Below are 18243 nucleotides of genomic sequence, written 5' to 3' on the forward strand. Positions count from 1 at the left end.
CCCTCTTCCTCAACCCCCTAGACCTACCAGCATTACAGTGTGGAGGGAACCTACTGCAAAGGTAATTTATTTGTTTGTTTTTGTGCCCAGAGTTGGGCATTAAAGATGCAATATAAAAAGACTGAGTTGGGTTGATTTCTAAAACACGGGGAAAAGAAAAACTGAACTTGTTGCCCAAAGTGACCAATTGGGTTTGTTACTAAACAATTAAATAGAAACCAGACTGGTCACTTTGGGCAGCAGCTCCAATGCTGTATCCTTTCTCATTTCCCACTGTGTTGTAGGAAAGGGAGGAGTGTAGGAAGGTGGTGTTATGATAGAATTAGGTTTCAGGACGTTGCTGAGTTTGTTCACAGAGCAGTGGAGTCCAGGGAAGAAGAAGGAATCATACAAGTAATCATGTGGGCACCATGGCTCATAGCACTCTGGACAGCGGTCTTTGTCTGTAGCGCTGATGATACCTGTCCAGGTAAGTCCTCTTTACAATGCCAGGCTGATGTCCTCATCTTAATGATGCCTCTTCTTATTACTAGCTACAAGCTATCTATAAAGTATTACTTGAACTGGTGAGGGTGATACATAGACTGCCATTATTGACCTGCATGGGAAGCAAGATAGTGGTTTCGTTGTCGCGTGGGGTACATTCATGGTCGACTCATGGTGGACTTGTTAGCATGGGAGTATGTACTTTACAGTTTTCGGTGCACCAATTTTTGATGCTAACTAGAATTGTCTTTTTACACTAAATGTAAAAATATTACGCCTTTAAAAGCAATTCTATATTTTTAGGGGTTGCAGAGTTAAACCACTTAACAATTTTTTTCTTGCAGGGGGAAATTCTTCTTATTTTTTCCCCAAACATTACTACTGCTTAAATGGTTTTGTCATCATAATATAACACTACAGTTTTTAGATCAATTCATTTTTCTTCAATTAAAAAGATTGTATTAGTCGTAGATTTGATCCAAACGGGTCATCGTGCTAGCCTACCAGCCCCTTGACATTTTACTCTATGTGCCCAGAGGTGCCCCTCGAATATTAAAAATGACCTAGAAATGCTCCTGCTTCGGGACTCTTCAGAATAGATATTCTGCGAGTTCCTGAGTTTGCACACTAGCTGTTTTATACCCCCAAATTTTTTTTTTTTAATTAGTATTGAAATGGACGTAAAGCAAAACATCAAATGCTGACAAAGACATGTACTTATGTTCTACATATTGCGGTTGATATACTAAATGCAAATAGATTGTGCACTTTGCAAGTGCAGTTGCTCCACAGCTAAGTAAATGAGGCAAACCTATGTTGACTTCCATTTTCCAATTATGTGCAAGCAAAAATGCATTTTTTTAAATATATTTATTGCATGTGATTGCGTATTCTTTGTAAAGTGAAGCTTTAGCTCTTTTACCAAGCTCTGTAGCAACTGCACTTGCAAAGTGCACAGTCTATTTGCCTTTAGTAAATCAACCCCATTAGGTCAGAGGAATACATAGGGGAAAGTACATAGACAATTGGCAAGCTGTCGAATTGCTGAAAACAAAAGAAACGAGAGACGTTACAACGCCTTCTGACACCAAGGGGTCTATGTATCGAACAAACATTTACTGTGCAGAGGTCTTAACCAGTAGAATGTGGGCACCACAAATGTTTGCCGTAATGATTGTAATTATCTCCCATGATGCTGTATTTTCTTTGGTTTTTTATATTTCAGGAAAAATACAGCATTGTGGCTGAGGATCGTAGGTGATAGTTATATTACAAACAATATGACAAACATTTGTGGTGCCTGTGTGAATAGTTAAGACATCTGCACAGTGAAATTTTATACATAGAACCCAAATAGCATTACTAAGCTTCTAACCCTTCCAACTGTATCCAAATTAAAAAACAAAAAGTGTTGGCTGGAGACTGACTTTAAAAGAAACCTGTAAGGAGACAAAAAAATTTGCTATTGCTGACCTGTTTCTGAAAATGCTGGTAAACTGGAGGTTTTTGGCTGCCCTTAAGCCCCACCTCAGCCCAGTGAGGAGGCCTCCTTGCTACCTCATGCCTCCCCTGTCCAATCGCAGCACCTCCCTCCTACCTAATCGTTGCCCCTGCCCAGTCACAGGGCCCCCTTATAACCTCACACACTTCCCTGCCCAGGTCATAGCACCTTCCTTCAAACTAATGAGCCTCCATCCCCCTAACCACCCATGTTAAAGCACCTTTCTCCCCATCCATCTCATTCCCCTTACTTTGCCCTGGTCATAACACCTCCGTCCCATCCATTTGTCCCCCCCCCCAAGTCATAGCATCTCCCTTCCACCTACCTCACCTTCCTGCTAAATCTAGCACCTTCAATTGACCTTTCTTTAAGGCCAATGTTCACATGCATGAGTTCAGCTTACAAGAATCTGGGCAAAGGATGTGCAGCACCAGAGAGACCACACAGATCTTGGGACAGCAGTTACATACCTGGCCAAGTATATCAAGTCCATCTAGTTCAACCAATAGGCTAGAAAAGCTCCATATACAAGACTATACAAAAGTAAAACTGACTCTGCAATGACTTAGCACTAACCCTACTTATTAGCCAGGCCAGCAGGCCCTTCTTTTGACCACATCTCTTCTTCACACCTGGAATACAAGTGGGAACCTGTTCCCTGGTTCTCTCCCAGGAACACATCATGCAGGCCTACTTAACAGGATTCTTCACTCTTCCCACCCAGAGTAGCACACATGCCAGTTTCCACTTAGCGACTTTATGCTTCTCTGCCCTTTCCCTCTCAATACCCCATGACCTACCCACTGCTCCTGCCACAGAGCTTTTTGTCAGCATTCAGATTTGGGATAGACTGCAGGAAAGCAGTCATCCCCACTCACTGCAAGTCCACAAATAAAGGCCTCCTGTCATTTATTTTGCTTTATTTTTATTTGTGTAGATGTTGGCTTAATATAGAATGGTATTGGAATACCGAAAAAATGTAAATAGTGATTTTTTTAAATTTTACATGGGCGAAAGTAATATAGGCATCCCATATGTAGCTTGAGTGTGAGAAAAACTCAGAAGAATCTTTAACAACCATTGAATCCCTGTGTCCTTCAAGCCCAGAAATACGCTGAGACAGAATCTTAAACAATCCAGACTCAACACCCAAACATAAGCAAAGTAACATGGTATATGCAGTACTGTATAGGGTGGTGAGGGATGCAAAGGCCTGTACACTGGGAAGACAAAACCTCCCAAACAAATGGCCCAACAAATTCTACAGGTCAATAAGGTAAATTACAGGATCTGCTTGTCGTGGACACTTGACAATCAGCTATTCCGCTAGACCCACTCCAAAAGCTGCCAGGGTGCTCTTAGCTACTTCGCTACTCAGATAAAGAAAATCTCTGAGCAGCCGTCTGCCCTGCAGCCTCTGGGAGGATCAAAGAATAACCTATTTGATGGGGCCAAGGGCACTTGTCCTCCTTGCCTTTCTTCCCCACTGAATGTTGGATTTTCACTTTATTGCTAAAAGAAGAAGCCTCCCTAATATTCTGTTCTGTCCCCCTACTTGCAGATGTAAAGGTCATAGGACTTGGTGACTCAGATAAACTGACCATTCTCAGAGGATGTCCTGGTTTTCCTGGATCCCCCGGGCAAAAAGGAGACGCTGGATCTGTTGGTATAAAAGGAAAGTCAAATTCATCTAAGGAATAAGGTTTATCCAAGGCAGTGTTTCTCAACCTTTTTATCAAGTAATAATGTGAAGGTCTTAAGGAACCCCTGCTAAAAAGTATGATATCTGCAAGTCACTGTGCATTAGCCAAATCATATTGGTGGTCAATAAGAGAAGGGCAAATGTACACTGGTGGTCAGTAGAAAGAATGCCTATTACAGTTATGGTTAGTGACCCTATGTATTGGTGGACAGTGGGAAGATCGCTCCCTTTACAGACAGCTAACATGATCATTGGTGTCAGTGGTGTCTAAGGTATAAGAGGATAATTTCCACTTGTCCAATGCCAATGGCTCTGCCACATGATGTTGACGGCACAACTATTCAGGCATCATCAGGCAGGTGATCAACCCACTACTGCTCACTGCTCAAGGAACCCTTATCAACTTCTGGAGATACCTTTGGTTTCCACGGAACCCTGTTTGAAAAAGGCTGATCTAAGGCATACTACATATACAGTATAAGCATATACAAGGCAAACCAATACTTTTAAAGCAGAACTAAGCCTACCGATTTGACTCAAGTTACAAATTTTCAATAAAGGTTATTAAATCCTTAAACATAATGTAACAATACTTCTGCAGGGGCTGCTAGATATGATCGCTTCTCATACCATATACAGGAATGATCTGCCCTGTACAGGACATTCAATACACCAACACGCCAATAGCGATCAATGATCTTTCTTAATTAGCAATAAGCCTTGTGGGAAAGCAGTTGGTCAAATAGGATTGATAACAGCATAGTCAACACAATATTGAACACCAAAATATATAAAAACAGGAGGTGAATAGGGATTGCATTGTTTCTCAGTCACCTGTGATTGGCCCTATGAAAACACACTAGGTGAATGAGAGAAGAACGACTCTACCAGCAACAACAGCAATAACAGAGGTAAATAAAACAACTGTAAAAGAGTATAAATAACTCTGTGGCCCTTCTACAATGCTTAAGCCCTATCTAACTACTGCCAGTGGAGTAGATATAGGCAAAGTGCCTCAACCTTCATTTGAAAGTATTTATAATCCACATGTAGGAAGGGGGGTAGTTGCTGGTCATGTCCTCCGTGTTTCCCTCCTCGTTGAGCACCAAGCAAGTGTCACATGTGAGGCCTACCCCGCTGTGGGTTCTTCTGGGCTATGCTAGGCAAGTTGTACAGGGTAATTTTTTTCACACATAGGGTACCTTTGCTTTGTGCCATTTTCCTCAATGCCTCTGCTCTTAGGAATGAACGCATAGCTCCCAACTGTCCCTGATTTGGAGGGACTGTCCCTGATTTGGAGCAATGTCCCTCTGTCCCTCTTTCCTCCCCATTTGTCCCTCATTTTGGTCTGATCTCTATAGTTGTATATAAAATGCACTTTTTAATCTTTCAAAAAGTGTTTCCCAGCGCTAAACCTTTCATCCAAAATCTAAATTACTGCATTTATAAATTTCAAAAGCCAATATAAAAAAATAGTAGTGGTAAAAAAAAGCCCTTGTGGGTTTAACTAATCTTTTTTTAAGGTTAATTCTCCTTTAAGGGGGTGTGGCAGGGGGCGTGCCCTATGCCTACATGCTTTTTCTAGTAGGTGTCCCTCATTCCCATCTCAAAAAGTTGGTGTGTGAACGTACACCATGAACACTTGCGCTGTAACTGTTCTCTAGTTAACTTTCAGGTTCCCTTGTCAATGTACACCTTCTCAATAACTTACATTTAGGAGGGACACACTGAACCTTGTCCCGCCGTGCACCTTGTGGGGGCTCTACATGTGAACTTGACTTAAAGTGATACAGTACTAGAGTCTTGTTTTTTTTTTCTTTAAAAATAACAAACATCTTATACTTCCTCTGTGTAATGGTTTTACCCAGAGCAGCCTGGATCCTCCTCTGCTCGGGTCCCTCTTCGGTGCTCCTGGCCCCTCCCTCCTGACGAGTGCCCCCACAGCAAGCAGCTCTGTGTGTCCATTCAGACACGGAGCCGTGGTATAGCTAACTGACTTTGATTGACGTCAGTGGGAGCCAATGGCGCCGCTGCTGTGTCTCAGCCAATCAGGAGGGAGAGTCCCGGACGGCCAAGTCGCTGGATAGAAATGGAGCTCAGGTAAGTATTAGGGGGGAATAGAATGCATTAAGATAAAAAAAAACCTTCTACCTTTACAACCACTTTAAGGCTTCATGCACATGAGACGCCGGTGCAAACTCTGCTGAACACGTTTTTAAAAGCTGAAACTAGCATTTAGAAACGCCCGTTTTGCCGCATTTGCATGTCGCGTTTAGCTGCGTTTTACCGCGTTTGCGTCTAGAAGCATCTGCAGAGCAGAGAATGACATTTTGCGACCCAACTTTGGGGCCCTGTATCTCAGGGCCACTTGCAGCTAGGAACCCCAAATTTGGTATGCAAACACAGGGGAACTAGCACTACAACATAAAGCTGGGGTTCCTAGCAACTGGCTCTGAGATACAGGGCGTTTTTAAAGGGTTTCTTTAAAAACACTTATAAACGCGAACGCAGCTAAACGCAAGTACCGGCATTTAGCCGCGTTTGGCATCTGAAATGTGGAAAACCTTTGCAACTGAACCCAATTTTTTGCTTCTGGAAAAATGAGGTTAAACACAACTGCCTAAAAACGCCAAAAAACAAGACTGTGTACATGGACACATAGGATAACATTGAATGAGTTCAGAAGCAGTTGAAAAAAGTGTCCAACTGCCTCTGAACGCGCGTTTAACAGCGTCTCGTGTGCATGAGGCCTAAGTCTTGAGCTTCTGTACCTCTGTACAGGATGGAAACCTCTGTGGGGGGGATCCACTATGGGAGATAGACCACTGGCAGAAAGAGTGACAACAACATCTCCCTCGCTGCTAGAGGCCGTTCCACCTATAACACGTACACGCTATTGACAGGCTGCTCTAAAACTTACCCTAGGCAACCACTTGTGTCTCCACATTACTCCACACTAGGGATGAACTTCGTATTCGAATCGAGCGCATGTTCAACTCGAACATTGCCTGTTCGAGTCGAACATTGCCTGTTCGGTCGTTCGCCGAATTCCAAACAATATGAGCCCTTCGCGCCAAATTCGAGTGGCGCGTCATGGCTCATAATTCACTGCGGCATCACAGTGCATTGCTGGCTGATGATTGGCCAAGCATGCACTATGACCCGCATGCTTGGCCAATCACAGCGCCGTCTGTACAGAGAGCCGTAATTGGCTAAAGTCAGGGTGGCTTTGGCCAATTATGGCTCAGGGGGTTTAGTACATGCCCCACACTCTATAAGGCCGCCTGCACGGCGGCCCTGTGTAGTGTGTTCTGGTGTTGAGAGAGAGATAGATAGACAGAGAGACAGTGTTATTTGATTTAAGTTAGATAGAGTAGGCAGGCGAGTCAGTTAGCTGCACTTACAGTGTATTGTGTATATATATATATACATCCTAGGTGTTGTGTGTATATATATATATATATATATATATATATATACACTGTATTCAGTTTAGCTAGATCCGTTCCTGTTATTCTCTTCCTACTACTGACAGGCAGGCAGGTGTTTTTACGGTATTTACAGCTACCTGAAGAAAATTGCTGGTGTTCTTCTGATCCTATTAGTCCTATTAGCTACAGTATTTACAGTTAGTTTAGTGCGTCCTCTGCACAGAGTGTGCACCTAAAACTACCTGAAGAAAATTTGTGTTCTTCTGATCCTATTAGTACAGTACCGCAGGCAGCTGCAGTTTTTACAAGTTAGTGTAGTGCGTCCTCTGCACGGTGTGCACCTAAAGCTACCTGAAGAAAATTAGTGGTGTTTTTCTGATCCTAATAATACCACAGGGAGGCAGCTACAGTATTTGCAGTTAGTGTAGTGCGTCCTCTGCACAGTGTGCACCTAAAGCTACCTGAAGAAAATTAGTGGTGTTCTTCTGATCCTATTAGTACAGTGCCGCAGGCAGCTGCAGTATTTACAAGTTAGTTTAGTGCGTTCTCTGCACAGTGTGCACCTAAAGCTACCTGAAGAAAATTAGTGGTGTTCTTCTGATCCTATTAGTACAGTACCACAGGCAGCTGTAGTATTCACAAGTTAGTGTAGTGCGTCCTCTGCACAGTGTGCACCTAAAGCTACCTGAAGAAAATTAGTGGTGTTCTTCTGATCCTATTAGTACAATACCACAGGCAGCTGTAGTATTTACAAGTTAGTGTAGTGCGTCCTCTGCACAGTGTGCACCTAAAGCTACCTGAAGAAAATTAGTGGTGTTCTTCTGATCCTATTAGTACAGTACCGCAGGCAGCTGCAGTATTTACAAGTTAGTGTAGTGCGTCCTCTGCACAGTGTGCACCTAAAGCTACCTGAGGAAAATTAGTGGTGTTCTTCTGATCCTATTAGTACAGTACCGCAGGCAGCTGCAGTATTTACAATTTAGTTTAGTGCACCCCCTGCACACTGTGCACCTAATCTACCTGAAGAAAATTAGTGGTGTTCTTCTGATCCTAATAATACCACAGGGAGGCAGCTACAGTATTTGCAGTTAGTGTAGTGCGTCCTCTGCACAGTGTGCACCTAAAGCTACCTGAAGAAAATTAGTGGTGTTCTTCTGATCCTATTAGTACAGTGCCGCAGGCAGCTGCAGTATTTACAAGTTAGTTTAGTGCGTTCTCTGCACAGTGTGCACCTAAAGCTACCTGAAGAAAATTAGTGGTGTTCTTCTGATCCTATTAGTACAGTACCACATAGTAGTACTGTAGCTGTAGTATTTACAAGTTAGTGTAGTGCGTCCTCTGCACAGTGTGCACCTAAAGCTACCTGAAGAAAATTAGTGGTGTTCTTCTGATCCTATTAGTACAGTACCGCAGGCAGCTGCAGTATTTACAATTTAGTTTAGTGCACCCCCTGCACACTGTGCACCTAAAGCTACCTGAAGAAAATTTGTGGTGTTCTTCTGATCCTATTAATACCACAGGCAGGCAGCTACAGTATTTACAGTTAGTGTAGTGCGTCCTCTGCACAGTGTGCACCTAAAGCTACCTGCAGACAATTGCTGTTGTTCTGCTCCTATTAATACCACAGGCAGGCAGTTACAGTATTTACAATTAGTGTACTGCGTCCTCTGCACAGTGTGCACCTAAAGCTGCCTGAAGACAATTGCTGGTGTTGTCATACTAATAATACTACAGGCAGGCAGTTGATTCTGCTAGCTGCAGTATCAGTATATATATATACATCCCAGCTTTGTGCAGCTACATCTCACTGCAGGCCATTAGTATGTCTGGAAGGCCAACAAGGAGAGGCAGACAGTCACAAGCCAATAAAAGAGGGCAAGCAGGCTCTGTGTCTAGAGGCAACAGTGCTGGTCGTGGAGACGGTGCATCCTTATCAGCACGTGGCCGTGGGACACGCTTTTTTTCGGCAGCTGGCCGTGTTGAGCCGCAACATGCGGAAGACTTGGTAGAGTGGATGACCAAGCCATCCTCATCTTCCTCATCCTCTCTCACTCAGGCTCAGGGTACTTTGTCTGGCAAAGCAGCTGCCAACGCGGCCTCTTCCCTCGGCTCAATGGCATCAGTCACTCCTTCCCTAGCCCCACCATGTCCTCCTCGGGAGTCCCCCGAACTGTTTGACCACAGTGTTGGGTACATGCTCCAGGAGGATGCCCAGCGTTTTGAAGGCTCCGATGATGGTACCCAGCTAGAGGAAGGCAGTAACGTGAGAGGGGGTGCCCAAGAAGAACAGCAATCTGGCAGTCATGTTCCCCCAGCTGCAGCATACTGCCAGCTTTGCTCCATTGATGAGGAGGGAGGGGATGATGAGGTCACTGACTCCACGTGGGTGCCTGATAGGAGAGAGGAGGAGGAGGCACATCACCAATGAGGCAGGATGCCCTCCAGGGGCCAGCTTAAGGGCACAGGCCTCTTCCTGTGATTTGACTTCGGAACCAGCGGTGCTCTGTAGGTGTTCAAGGGGCTACGCAAGCACGTAGGCCAAAAGATGCCATGCGGTGCTTGAGCTGGTGTGCTCGGGGGACAGGAGCCACACTGGGGCAGAGATTCTGTCAGCTCTGCAGGGGCAGGTTCAGAGGTGGTTGATGCCACGCCAGCTTAAGGCAGGTATGGTGGTTTGCGACAATGGCACCAACCTCCTCTCCACCCTCCGACAGGAACAACTGACCCATGTGCCCTGTTTGGCTCAGGTCCTTAACTTGATGGTGCAGCAGTTCTTGGGCAGGTACCCGGGCTTACAGGATGTCCTGAGGTAGGCCAAGAAAGTCTGTGTGCATTTCCACAGGTCATATAATGCCAGTGCTCGGCTGGCTGACCTCCAAAAGGAATTTAACCTGCCCAAGAACCGCCTAATCTGTGACATGCCCACCAGGTGGAACTCAACGTTGGCCATGCTGCAGCGGCTGCACACGCAGCAGAGGGCCATCAATGAGTATCTGTGCGACTATGGCACCAGGACAGGGTCAGGGAAGCTTGTTTTTTTTTTCCCCATGCCAGTGGGCACTTGAGGCAGAATAGAGGCAGGAAGAGGAGGACTTCCTTAGCTCTCAAGGCCCCCTTTATCCAGACAGTGTTCCTGCATGCCCACCGATCACACAGGAAGAGGAGGAAGAGGAGGATTGTGTCAGTATGGAGGTGGAGCCTGGCACTCAGCATCAGCAGCAGTCTTTAAGGGATCATTTACAGTCCCAAGAAACCCATGGACTTGTACATGGCTGGGAGGAGGTGGCTGCGGATCATGTCGTCCTTAGTGACCCAGAGGACTCCGGACCAAATGTCTCAGAAAACCTACGCTGCATGGCCTCCCTGATCCTGCAAAGCCTGCGGAAGGATCCTCATATTCGTGGTATCAAGGAGAGGGATCAATACTGGCTGGCAACCCTCCTTGATCCATGTTACAAGGGTAAGGTTGCAGACCTTATCTTGCCGTCGCAGAGGGAGCAGAGGATGAAACATCTTCGGGAGGCCTTGCAGAAAGGTCTGTGCAACGCGTTCCCAGAGACTGGGAGGTTACAAACTCCTGTTCCTGGACAACGCATTGCTGAGGCTTCAGTCAGTCAAAGAAGGAGTGATGGAGAAGGTGGCCGTCTGACCGATGCGTTCAGACAATTTTTTAGTCCACAGCCCCAAGGTATGATCGGTTCCAGCAACCATCGCCAACGTCTGTTTTACAAGATTTGACTTGGACACCTTTCCCACCGAAAATCCTCTGGGTTACTGGGTCTTGAGGATGGATCACTGGCCAGAGCTTGCACAGTATGCAATTGAGCTACTGGCCTGTCCTGCATCCAGCGTTCTTTCGGAACGCACATTCAGTGCTGCTGGAGGTTTTGTAACCGATCACAGGGTGCGCCTGTCCACCGACTCGGTCGCTCGACTGACCTTCATAAAAATGAATCAGTCTTGGATCACCACCAGCTAAAAAAGCACCTGATGCTGATGTAACCGAATAATTTTTTTTTGAAAAGTCAGATCCCTTCAAGACTGCCTATGCTAAAGCTGAGTGACTATCCTGTTATGCTAAGTGACTATCCTCTTCCTCCTCAATGATCATGCTGATAGCTTGTAAGAATATTTTTGGTTCTGGGTGCCACCACCAGTGGCTAAGACCCAATTTTTCAGCCCCTGTTTAAGGGGCGTGTAATTACAATTTTTGATGCAATATTTTGCAAGGAGGGTTCCTTGCTGCACTCAACTAGAGTATTTGTGAGGGGTTGCAGTGTTGTGGCACCAGCACCAGTGCCTAAGGCCCAATTTTTCATCCCCTGTTTAACAGGGGCGTGTAATTACAATTTTTGATGCAATACTTTGCAGCAGGGCTTGTTCCTGTACTCTAACTAGAGTATCTGTGAGGGGTTGCAGTGTTGTGGCACCAGCACCAGTGCCTCTTCCTCCTCAATGATCATGCTGATAGCTTGTAAGAATATTTTTGGTTCTTGGCGCCGCCACCAGTGGTTAAGGCCCAATTTTTCAGCCCCTGTTTAACAGGGGCGTGTAATTACAATTTTTGATGCCATAATTTACAGGAGGGCTCATTCCTAGAGTATATGTGAGGGATTGCAGTGTTGTGGCACCAGTGCCTAAGGCCCAATTTTTCTGCCCCTGTTCAACAGGGACATGTAATTACAATTCTTGATCTAATGTTTCACAGCAGGGCCCGTTTCTGCGCCCACCAAGAGTAACTGTGAGGACTTACAGTGTTGTGGCACCAGCACCACCACCACCAAAGGCCCAATTTTTCTGCCCCTGTTCAACAGGTGCATGTAATTACAATTCTTCATCTAATATTTCACAGCAGTGCCCGTTCCAGCTCCCACCAAGAGTAACTGTGAGGACTTACAGTGTTGAGGCACCAGCACCACCAACACCAAAGGCCCAATTTTTCTGACCCTATTCAACAGGGGCATGTAATTACAATTCTTGATCTAATATTTCACAGCAGAGCCCGTTCCTGCGCTCACCAAGAGTAACTGTGAGGGCTTACAGTGTTGTGGCAACACCAAAACCTAAGGCTGCAATTTCTGTAGAGTATATAGGGCAGGCCCCTACTTTCAAACATCCAACTTACAAACGACAAAGCTCAGGGTTTAAGCAGTCAGGCATCCTATGGGTGTAAGGACATACCTGGCCAGCCAAACTTACTACATACATTCAGGACTGTGGGCGGGGCTTCCACTCTCTGCTGTCACTAAAGCAGTCCATAAAAGGCAAATAAAAGGCATTCTTCCAGAGCTGATGCCTTCATAGCAAACTCCAGGTTCTGATGACTTTACATCCTGGTAATGATGAGCGACATTCTTCTGCTCTTTGCAGGTGCCATTCTCTGTCTTATTCCCTTATGGGCATCAGTCCTGATGCAGGACCTGGACCACACTGGATCTCTCTCGGGGGCCTCCTTGTCCCAGACCACTGCCCCATATTTATATATCACAGGATTAGTGGGCTGGACCCAGACAGTGGCGTCTCCAGCTTTCATATTTAGGGGGGGCACATGGGGGGACAGGGACAAAAGTAGGGGGGCAACTATAAAATGTATGTATATGTATATGTATATGTATATATATATATATATATATATATATATATATATATAAATATATATAGATAGATAGATATATACAGGGCTGTCTTTAATTTTGATTGGGCCCTGGGCAAACATTTTCTTGGGGCCCCCCCTCCATTCTGAGACATACAAAAAATAGCAGGTAGACTCAAAATCAGTTTCTGCAGCAGATCACGCAGCGATTGCAATTGTTTGCCAGAGGTTACAGCCCATCCTTACTGCTCACTGGCTGGTTTCTAGAGGTTACAACACATAATTTCTGCTTGCCGATTGGTTGCTAGAGGTTAATGTACATTATTAGCGCTCACTAATTGGTTGCCAGGGGTTACAGCACATCATTAGCACTTACTGATTGGTTGCTAGGATATAAAGCAGATCACTACTGTTTGCTGATTGGTTGCTAGAGGTTCATGCACATCATTACCTCTCACTGAGCAGTGGAGCAATCCCAAATAATTGAGCAAGTAAAGGGGCACATTAATACACATACTACAGGAGAGGTTCAGAGACTGCGGACATACTGCAGGAGATTACCAGAGACTGTGGACATACTGCAGAAGACAATCAGAGACTGCGGACATACTGCAGGAGACAATCAGAAACTGTGGACATACTGCAGGAGATTACCACAGACTGCGGACATGCTGCAGGAGACAATCAGAGACTGCGGACATACTGCAGGAGATTACCAGAGACTGCGGACATACTGCAGGAGACAATCAGAGACTGCGGACATACTGCAGGAGATTACCAGAGACTGCGGACTTACTGCAGGAGACAATCAGAGACTGCGGACATACTGCAGGAGACAATCAGAGACTGTGGACATACTGCAGGAGATTACCAGAGACTGCGGACATACTGCAGGAGACAATCAGAGACTGCGGACATACTGCAGGAGACAATCAGAGACTGCGGACATACTGCAGGAGACAATCAGAGACTGTGGACATACTGCAGGAGATTACCAGAGACTGCGGACATACTGCAGGAGACACTCAGAGACTGCGGACATACTGCAGGAGACAATCAGAGACTGCGGATATACTGCAGGAGACAATCAGAGACTGCGGACATACTGCAGGAGATTACCAGAGACTGCGGACATACTGCAGGAGACAATCAGAGACTGCGGACATACTGCAGGAGACAATCAGAGACTGCGGACATACTGCAGGAGACAATCAGAGACTGCAGACATACTGCAGGAGACACTCAGAGACTGCGGACATACTGCAGGAGACAATCAGAGACTGCGGACATACTGCAGGAGATTACCAGAGACTGCGGACATACTGCAGGAGACAATCAGAGACTGCGGACATACTGCAGGAGACAATCAGAGACTGCGGACATACTGCAGGAGATTACCAGAGACTGCGGACATACTGCAGGAGATTACCAGAGACTGCGGACATACTGCAGGAGACAATCAGAGACTATGGACATACTGCAGGAGACACTCAGAGACTGCGGACATACTGCAGGAGACAATCAGAGACTGCAGACATTATACAGGGGATGGTCAGAGAACTTTCAGCAATGCACAGCTTTACAGTTGAATAACACAGCTCAGGGTTTAAGCAGTCAGGCATCCTATGGGTGTAAGGACATACCTGGCCAGCCAAACTTACTACATACATTCAGGACTGTGGGCGGGGCTTCCACTCTCTGCTGTCACTAAAGCAGCTGGGAGCTCCACTGATGCTTTGTTGGGTGGGCCCTGGGCCCAGATCACCCGTGAATTGGGGCCCCGATGACAGCTTTGCAGAGCGCACAGAGGACATGGGAGGATGTATTCCGCGCTAGCCAGCTGAGAGGGGCGGGGCCGGGAGCTCCACTGACGCTCTGACCCCGCCCACGTGCAGCCTGTGTACTGGGGATAGAGCGCCTGTAGTAAGAGCCAGTGATCGGAGTGGGAGTGTCATTGGAGCTCCCGGCCCCGCCCCCAGACCTCTGTATTCACCAGCCAGTATAGAGGGGGCGGGGCCGGAAGCTCCACTGACACTCCCACTCCGATCACTGGCTCTCACTACAGAAGCTCTTTTCCGAGTACACAGGCTGCACGTGGGCGGGGTCAGAGCGTCAGTGGAGCTCCCGGCCCCGCCCCCTCTCAGCTGGCTAGCGAGGAATACCTCCTCCCGTGTCCTCTGTGCGCTCTGCAAAGCTGTGATCGGGGCCCCAATTCACAGCTAGCGCGGGCCCCCCAACAAAGATTGGGCCCAGGGCAAGTGCCCCGTTTGCCCTGCGCTAAAGACGGCCCTGGATATATAGATATATATAGATATATAAATATATACTGGGGCCCTTTACTACGACCCCACAACGGCCCTTTCACATGTTCTGCAGTGAGCTCCCTTCCTACTGTATTGGGGTCCCCCAGGGTGGCAGAAAACAAGATATATATGTCACCAGCATACCAAGAAAATATAAGGATCCAAAGCAGTGGGAGAACTATCAGGGTTGCAAAGGTTGTCATGCCTCCGGGCCCTGGTGTTCTGCCACTGTGGGGTTCCCCAGCCTCCTCTTGCTGTCCTGCCCCTGCTATTGACTGCTCTGGTCTGACATCTCTTGGAATTTACAGGCTGGTTCTCCTGTCCTAAGGATGGGAGAAATCAGTCTGTTTTTTCAGTAACTGAGAGTCCTGGTGGAGCAGATCGGGCGGCCGTGGTTGTGTGAGCGCTCGCATTATGCAGTGTCAGCGAGCAGAGGGAGGGGGGAGGAATCACCCGCAGGAGCTGACTGGGGACTCTCTCCCTCTTAGACATTGATTTTTTGTAAAAAAAATAAATAAATAAATTTTTATTATGGGGGGGGCACATGGTGGGGCACAGCATAATGTTGGGTGGGTCAGGGCCCCCTCTGCCCCCCCCTAGGGATGCCATTGGACCCAGAGAAGAACCAGCCAAAAAAATGAAGAACCAGGAAAGGCATTAACTCTTACTGTTTTAACATATTGAATGATACCAAATGCTATAAAAAGATTTCTCCCTCCACAGTAGACAAATTCAACCAGGAATTCTTCTCCCTGGTGGATGAATCTGTCAATGAAGGGGTAATAGATAAAGACACGTGGGATTTTATACGCACTAGACATCCACGTCAACCCACTTTTTATGCACTACCCAAAGTGCATAAAAAACTAAATGACCCACCAGGGAGACCTATCATTTCCGGGAATGGTTCCATCACAGAGGGGATCAGCCAAATAATAGATCAATACCTGAGACCCCATGTAATGGAACTTCCATCGTATACAAGGGATACCATACATCTATTGCAAATCCTCGATGGAATATCCATTCCCAGTTCAGCTCTACTTGTTACAGTGGATGTGGAATCGCTGTATAATAGTATCCCACACCACTTAGGCATAGCTGCAATTGAACGTGTCCTACAACAAAGAGCAACAACAGACTGGAAATTCAATGCATTCATTCTAACTATGCTGGACTACATCCTCAGACACAACACCTTCCTTTTCAAGGGCTCCCACTACCTCCAGGTGCAGGGAGTGGCTATGGGGACGTGCTGCGCACCCTCCTATGCCAACCTGTACCTGGGGGAGTGGGAGAGGGAGTTCCTACAGGGGGAGGCAGCATCTGTGTACAGTCGCCACATATGTATGTGGCAGAGGTACATAGACGATCTCTTCATCATCTGGGACGGCCCCCCTGAATTATTGAGGGACTGTCTAAAGCTGATGAACAACAATGCTTTTAACCTGTTTTTCACTATGACCTCGGATACCCATGAAGTAAATTTCCTGGACATTACCATCTTTAAAAACTCTGAGGGCGGACTATCAAGTAAACTTTACAGAAAGGAGACTGCTGGCAACACCCTGTTGCATGCAAACAGCTTTCACCCGGAACCTCTGAAAAGATCCATTCCCTATAGCCAGTTTCTCCGCCTTAAAAGAAACTGCAGTAACAACGAAGACTTTCAACACGAAGCGGACAAACTTACCATTAGGCTCATGAACAGAGGCTACTCCAAATCCTCTTTAAAAAAAGCGTTCAACCGAGTTAAGCAAACCAATAGAAGGGATTTAATCTTCTCAAAGAAACCAACCAAAGAAGACGACACTACAAGGATTATTGTGAGATTTTCTAATGAGCATTTTAAAATTAATAAAATTATCTCCAAATATTGGTCCATCCTTACAGATGATCCAATCCTGAAAGGACTAATTGGTCTTAAGCCCCAAATCACCTATAGAAAACCTGGCTCAATAGGAAATGCACTCATCCAAAGTGAATACAAGGGCACGGCAAGAAAGGACCCCTGTAAAACATGGGGTACATACCCATGTGGTTCCTGTGCCCAATGTCCAGTCATCGGTAGGAGGACCACACTGGCACTGCCTAATGGGGAAAGTTTTTCCCTGCGTCATTTTGCCAATTGCAAGATGCAGGGTGTGGTATACCTCATGCAGTGCCAGTATGGTGCCTTCTACGTGGGCAAAACAAGACAGGAATTTAGAAAACGTGTCGACAAACATATGCAAAGTATGCAAATCGGCAACTTGTATCTGCCTTTGGGAAGGCATGTTGCCAGATATCACAATTACCGATTACCCTCGGTGAACTTCACAGTCCTTGATAGGATTCATTTGCCACTCAGGGGGGGAGACTGGAACAAGGTCCTCCTCCAGCGTGAAATGCGCTGGATAAGGTACCTTAGGGCCACTACCCCCCCAGGCCTAAATGAAACCGAAAGTTTCAGACCCTTCTTGGAGGACTTCAGCTCGGGGAAAACGGATTAACATAATTTTTATCTCACCTTCTTTGTTCTCTTGCACCTCTGCTTTTCTAGAACTGGAGTTCTATTCCAGTACCCCTTGCGGAGAAACAGAGGGCTCCCTCCACAACACCATAGGCCCTTTATCTCCCCATTGATGATCATATGTCTTAAACTGCTAAGACTCTACACCCTACCCAGTCAGAAACTATATAGGAGAGTTTTTCTAACTAAACTTATTTACTGTAATTACTGTAATCTCTTTTGTGTAACTATTTTTTATACAGTATTATGTTAATTGCTGTTATTTCTGCAGATGCATTTTTTTCATGCGACTGTGCCATATGAATCCGCCTCTCAGTGCTGAAACAAAGGACCAATGATACCGTTGCCATTCTGCCCACTATCCCTACCCGGCACAGGGGGGGGCCATGACGCAACATCATGGCCCGAATACCCCGAAGGCGTCAGATCTTATTTTGATGCCCCGGGATTTCCTACTGTGTCGGTGGTTATAAGCCCTAATTTTGATGTTCTGCCATTCGCTCAATGACAGTACAATCATCATAAAGAGGTTTGGGCATATTTAAGAATAAAAATCTCCCTTCACATTCTCTTATTATATATATTTCATATTTCATCAGTACTATCCCCATTTCAAACAATTCTTTGCAATTCTTTTATACAATTTTTCTTCCTTCCTTTTTCCATCTCTAATGAGGGAGTATAGACCTGCTACTTTTTGTCATACTTGTCACTG

General features: G+C 46.0%; 1 protein-coding gene across 2 annotated transcripts in view; it reads left to right on the forward strand.

The window, feature by feature from the left end:
- Positions 1-299: 299 nt before the first annotated feature.
- LOC141108511 (ficolin-1-like) overlaps positions 300-18243 on the forward strand; it is a 39227-nt gene continuing 21283 nt past the window's right edge. Inside the window, exons 1-2 of one of the 2 annotated variants that reach the window (XM_073600182.1) lie at positions 302-469; positions 3549-3660. In XM_073600182.1, coding sequence (XP_073456283.1) covers positions 400-469; positions 3549-3660 — 182 coding nt within the window. In that variant the 5' untranslated portion in view covers positions 302-399. Of the gene's footprint in view, positions 470-3548; positions 3661-18243 lie in introns of both variants that reach the window. The other variant, XM_073600183.1, reaches the window with a different exon arrangement.

This window comes from Aquarana catesbeiana, linkage group LG09, assembly GCF_042186555.1.
Source record: "Aquarana catesbeiana isolate 2022-GZ linkage group LG09, ASM4218655v1, whole genome shotgun sequence".
Taxonomy (NCBI): domain Eukaryota; kingdom Metazoa; phylum Chordata; class Amphibia; order Anura; family Ranidae; genus Aquarana; species Aquarana catesbeiana.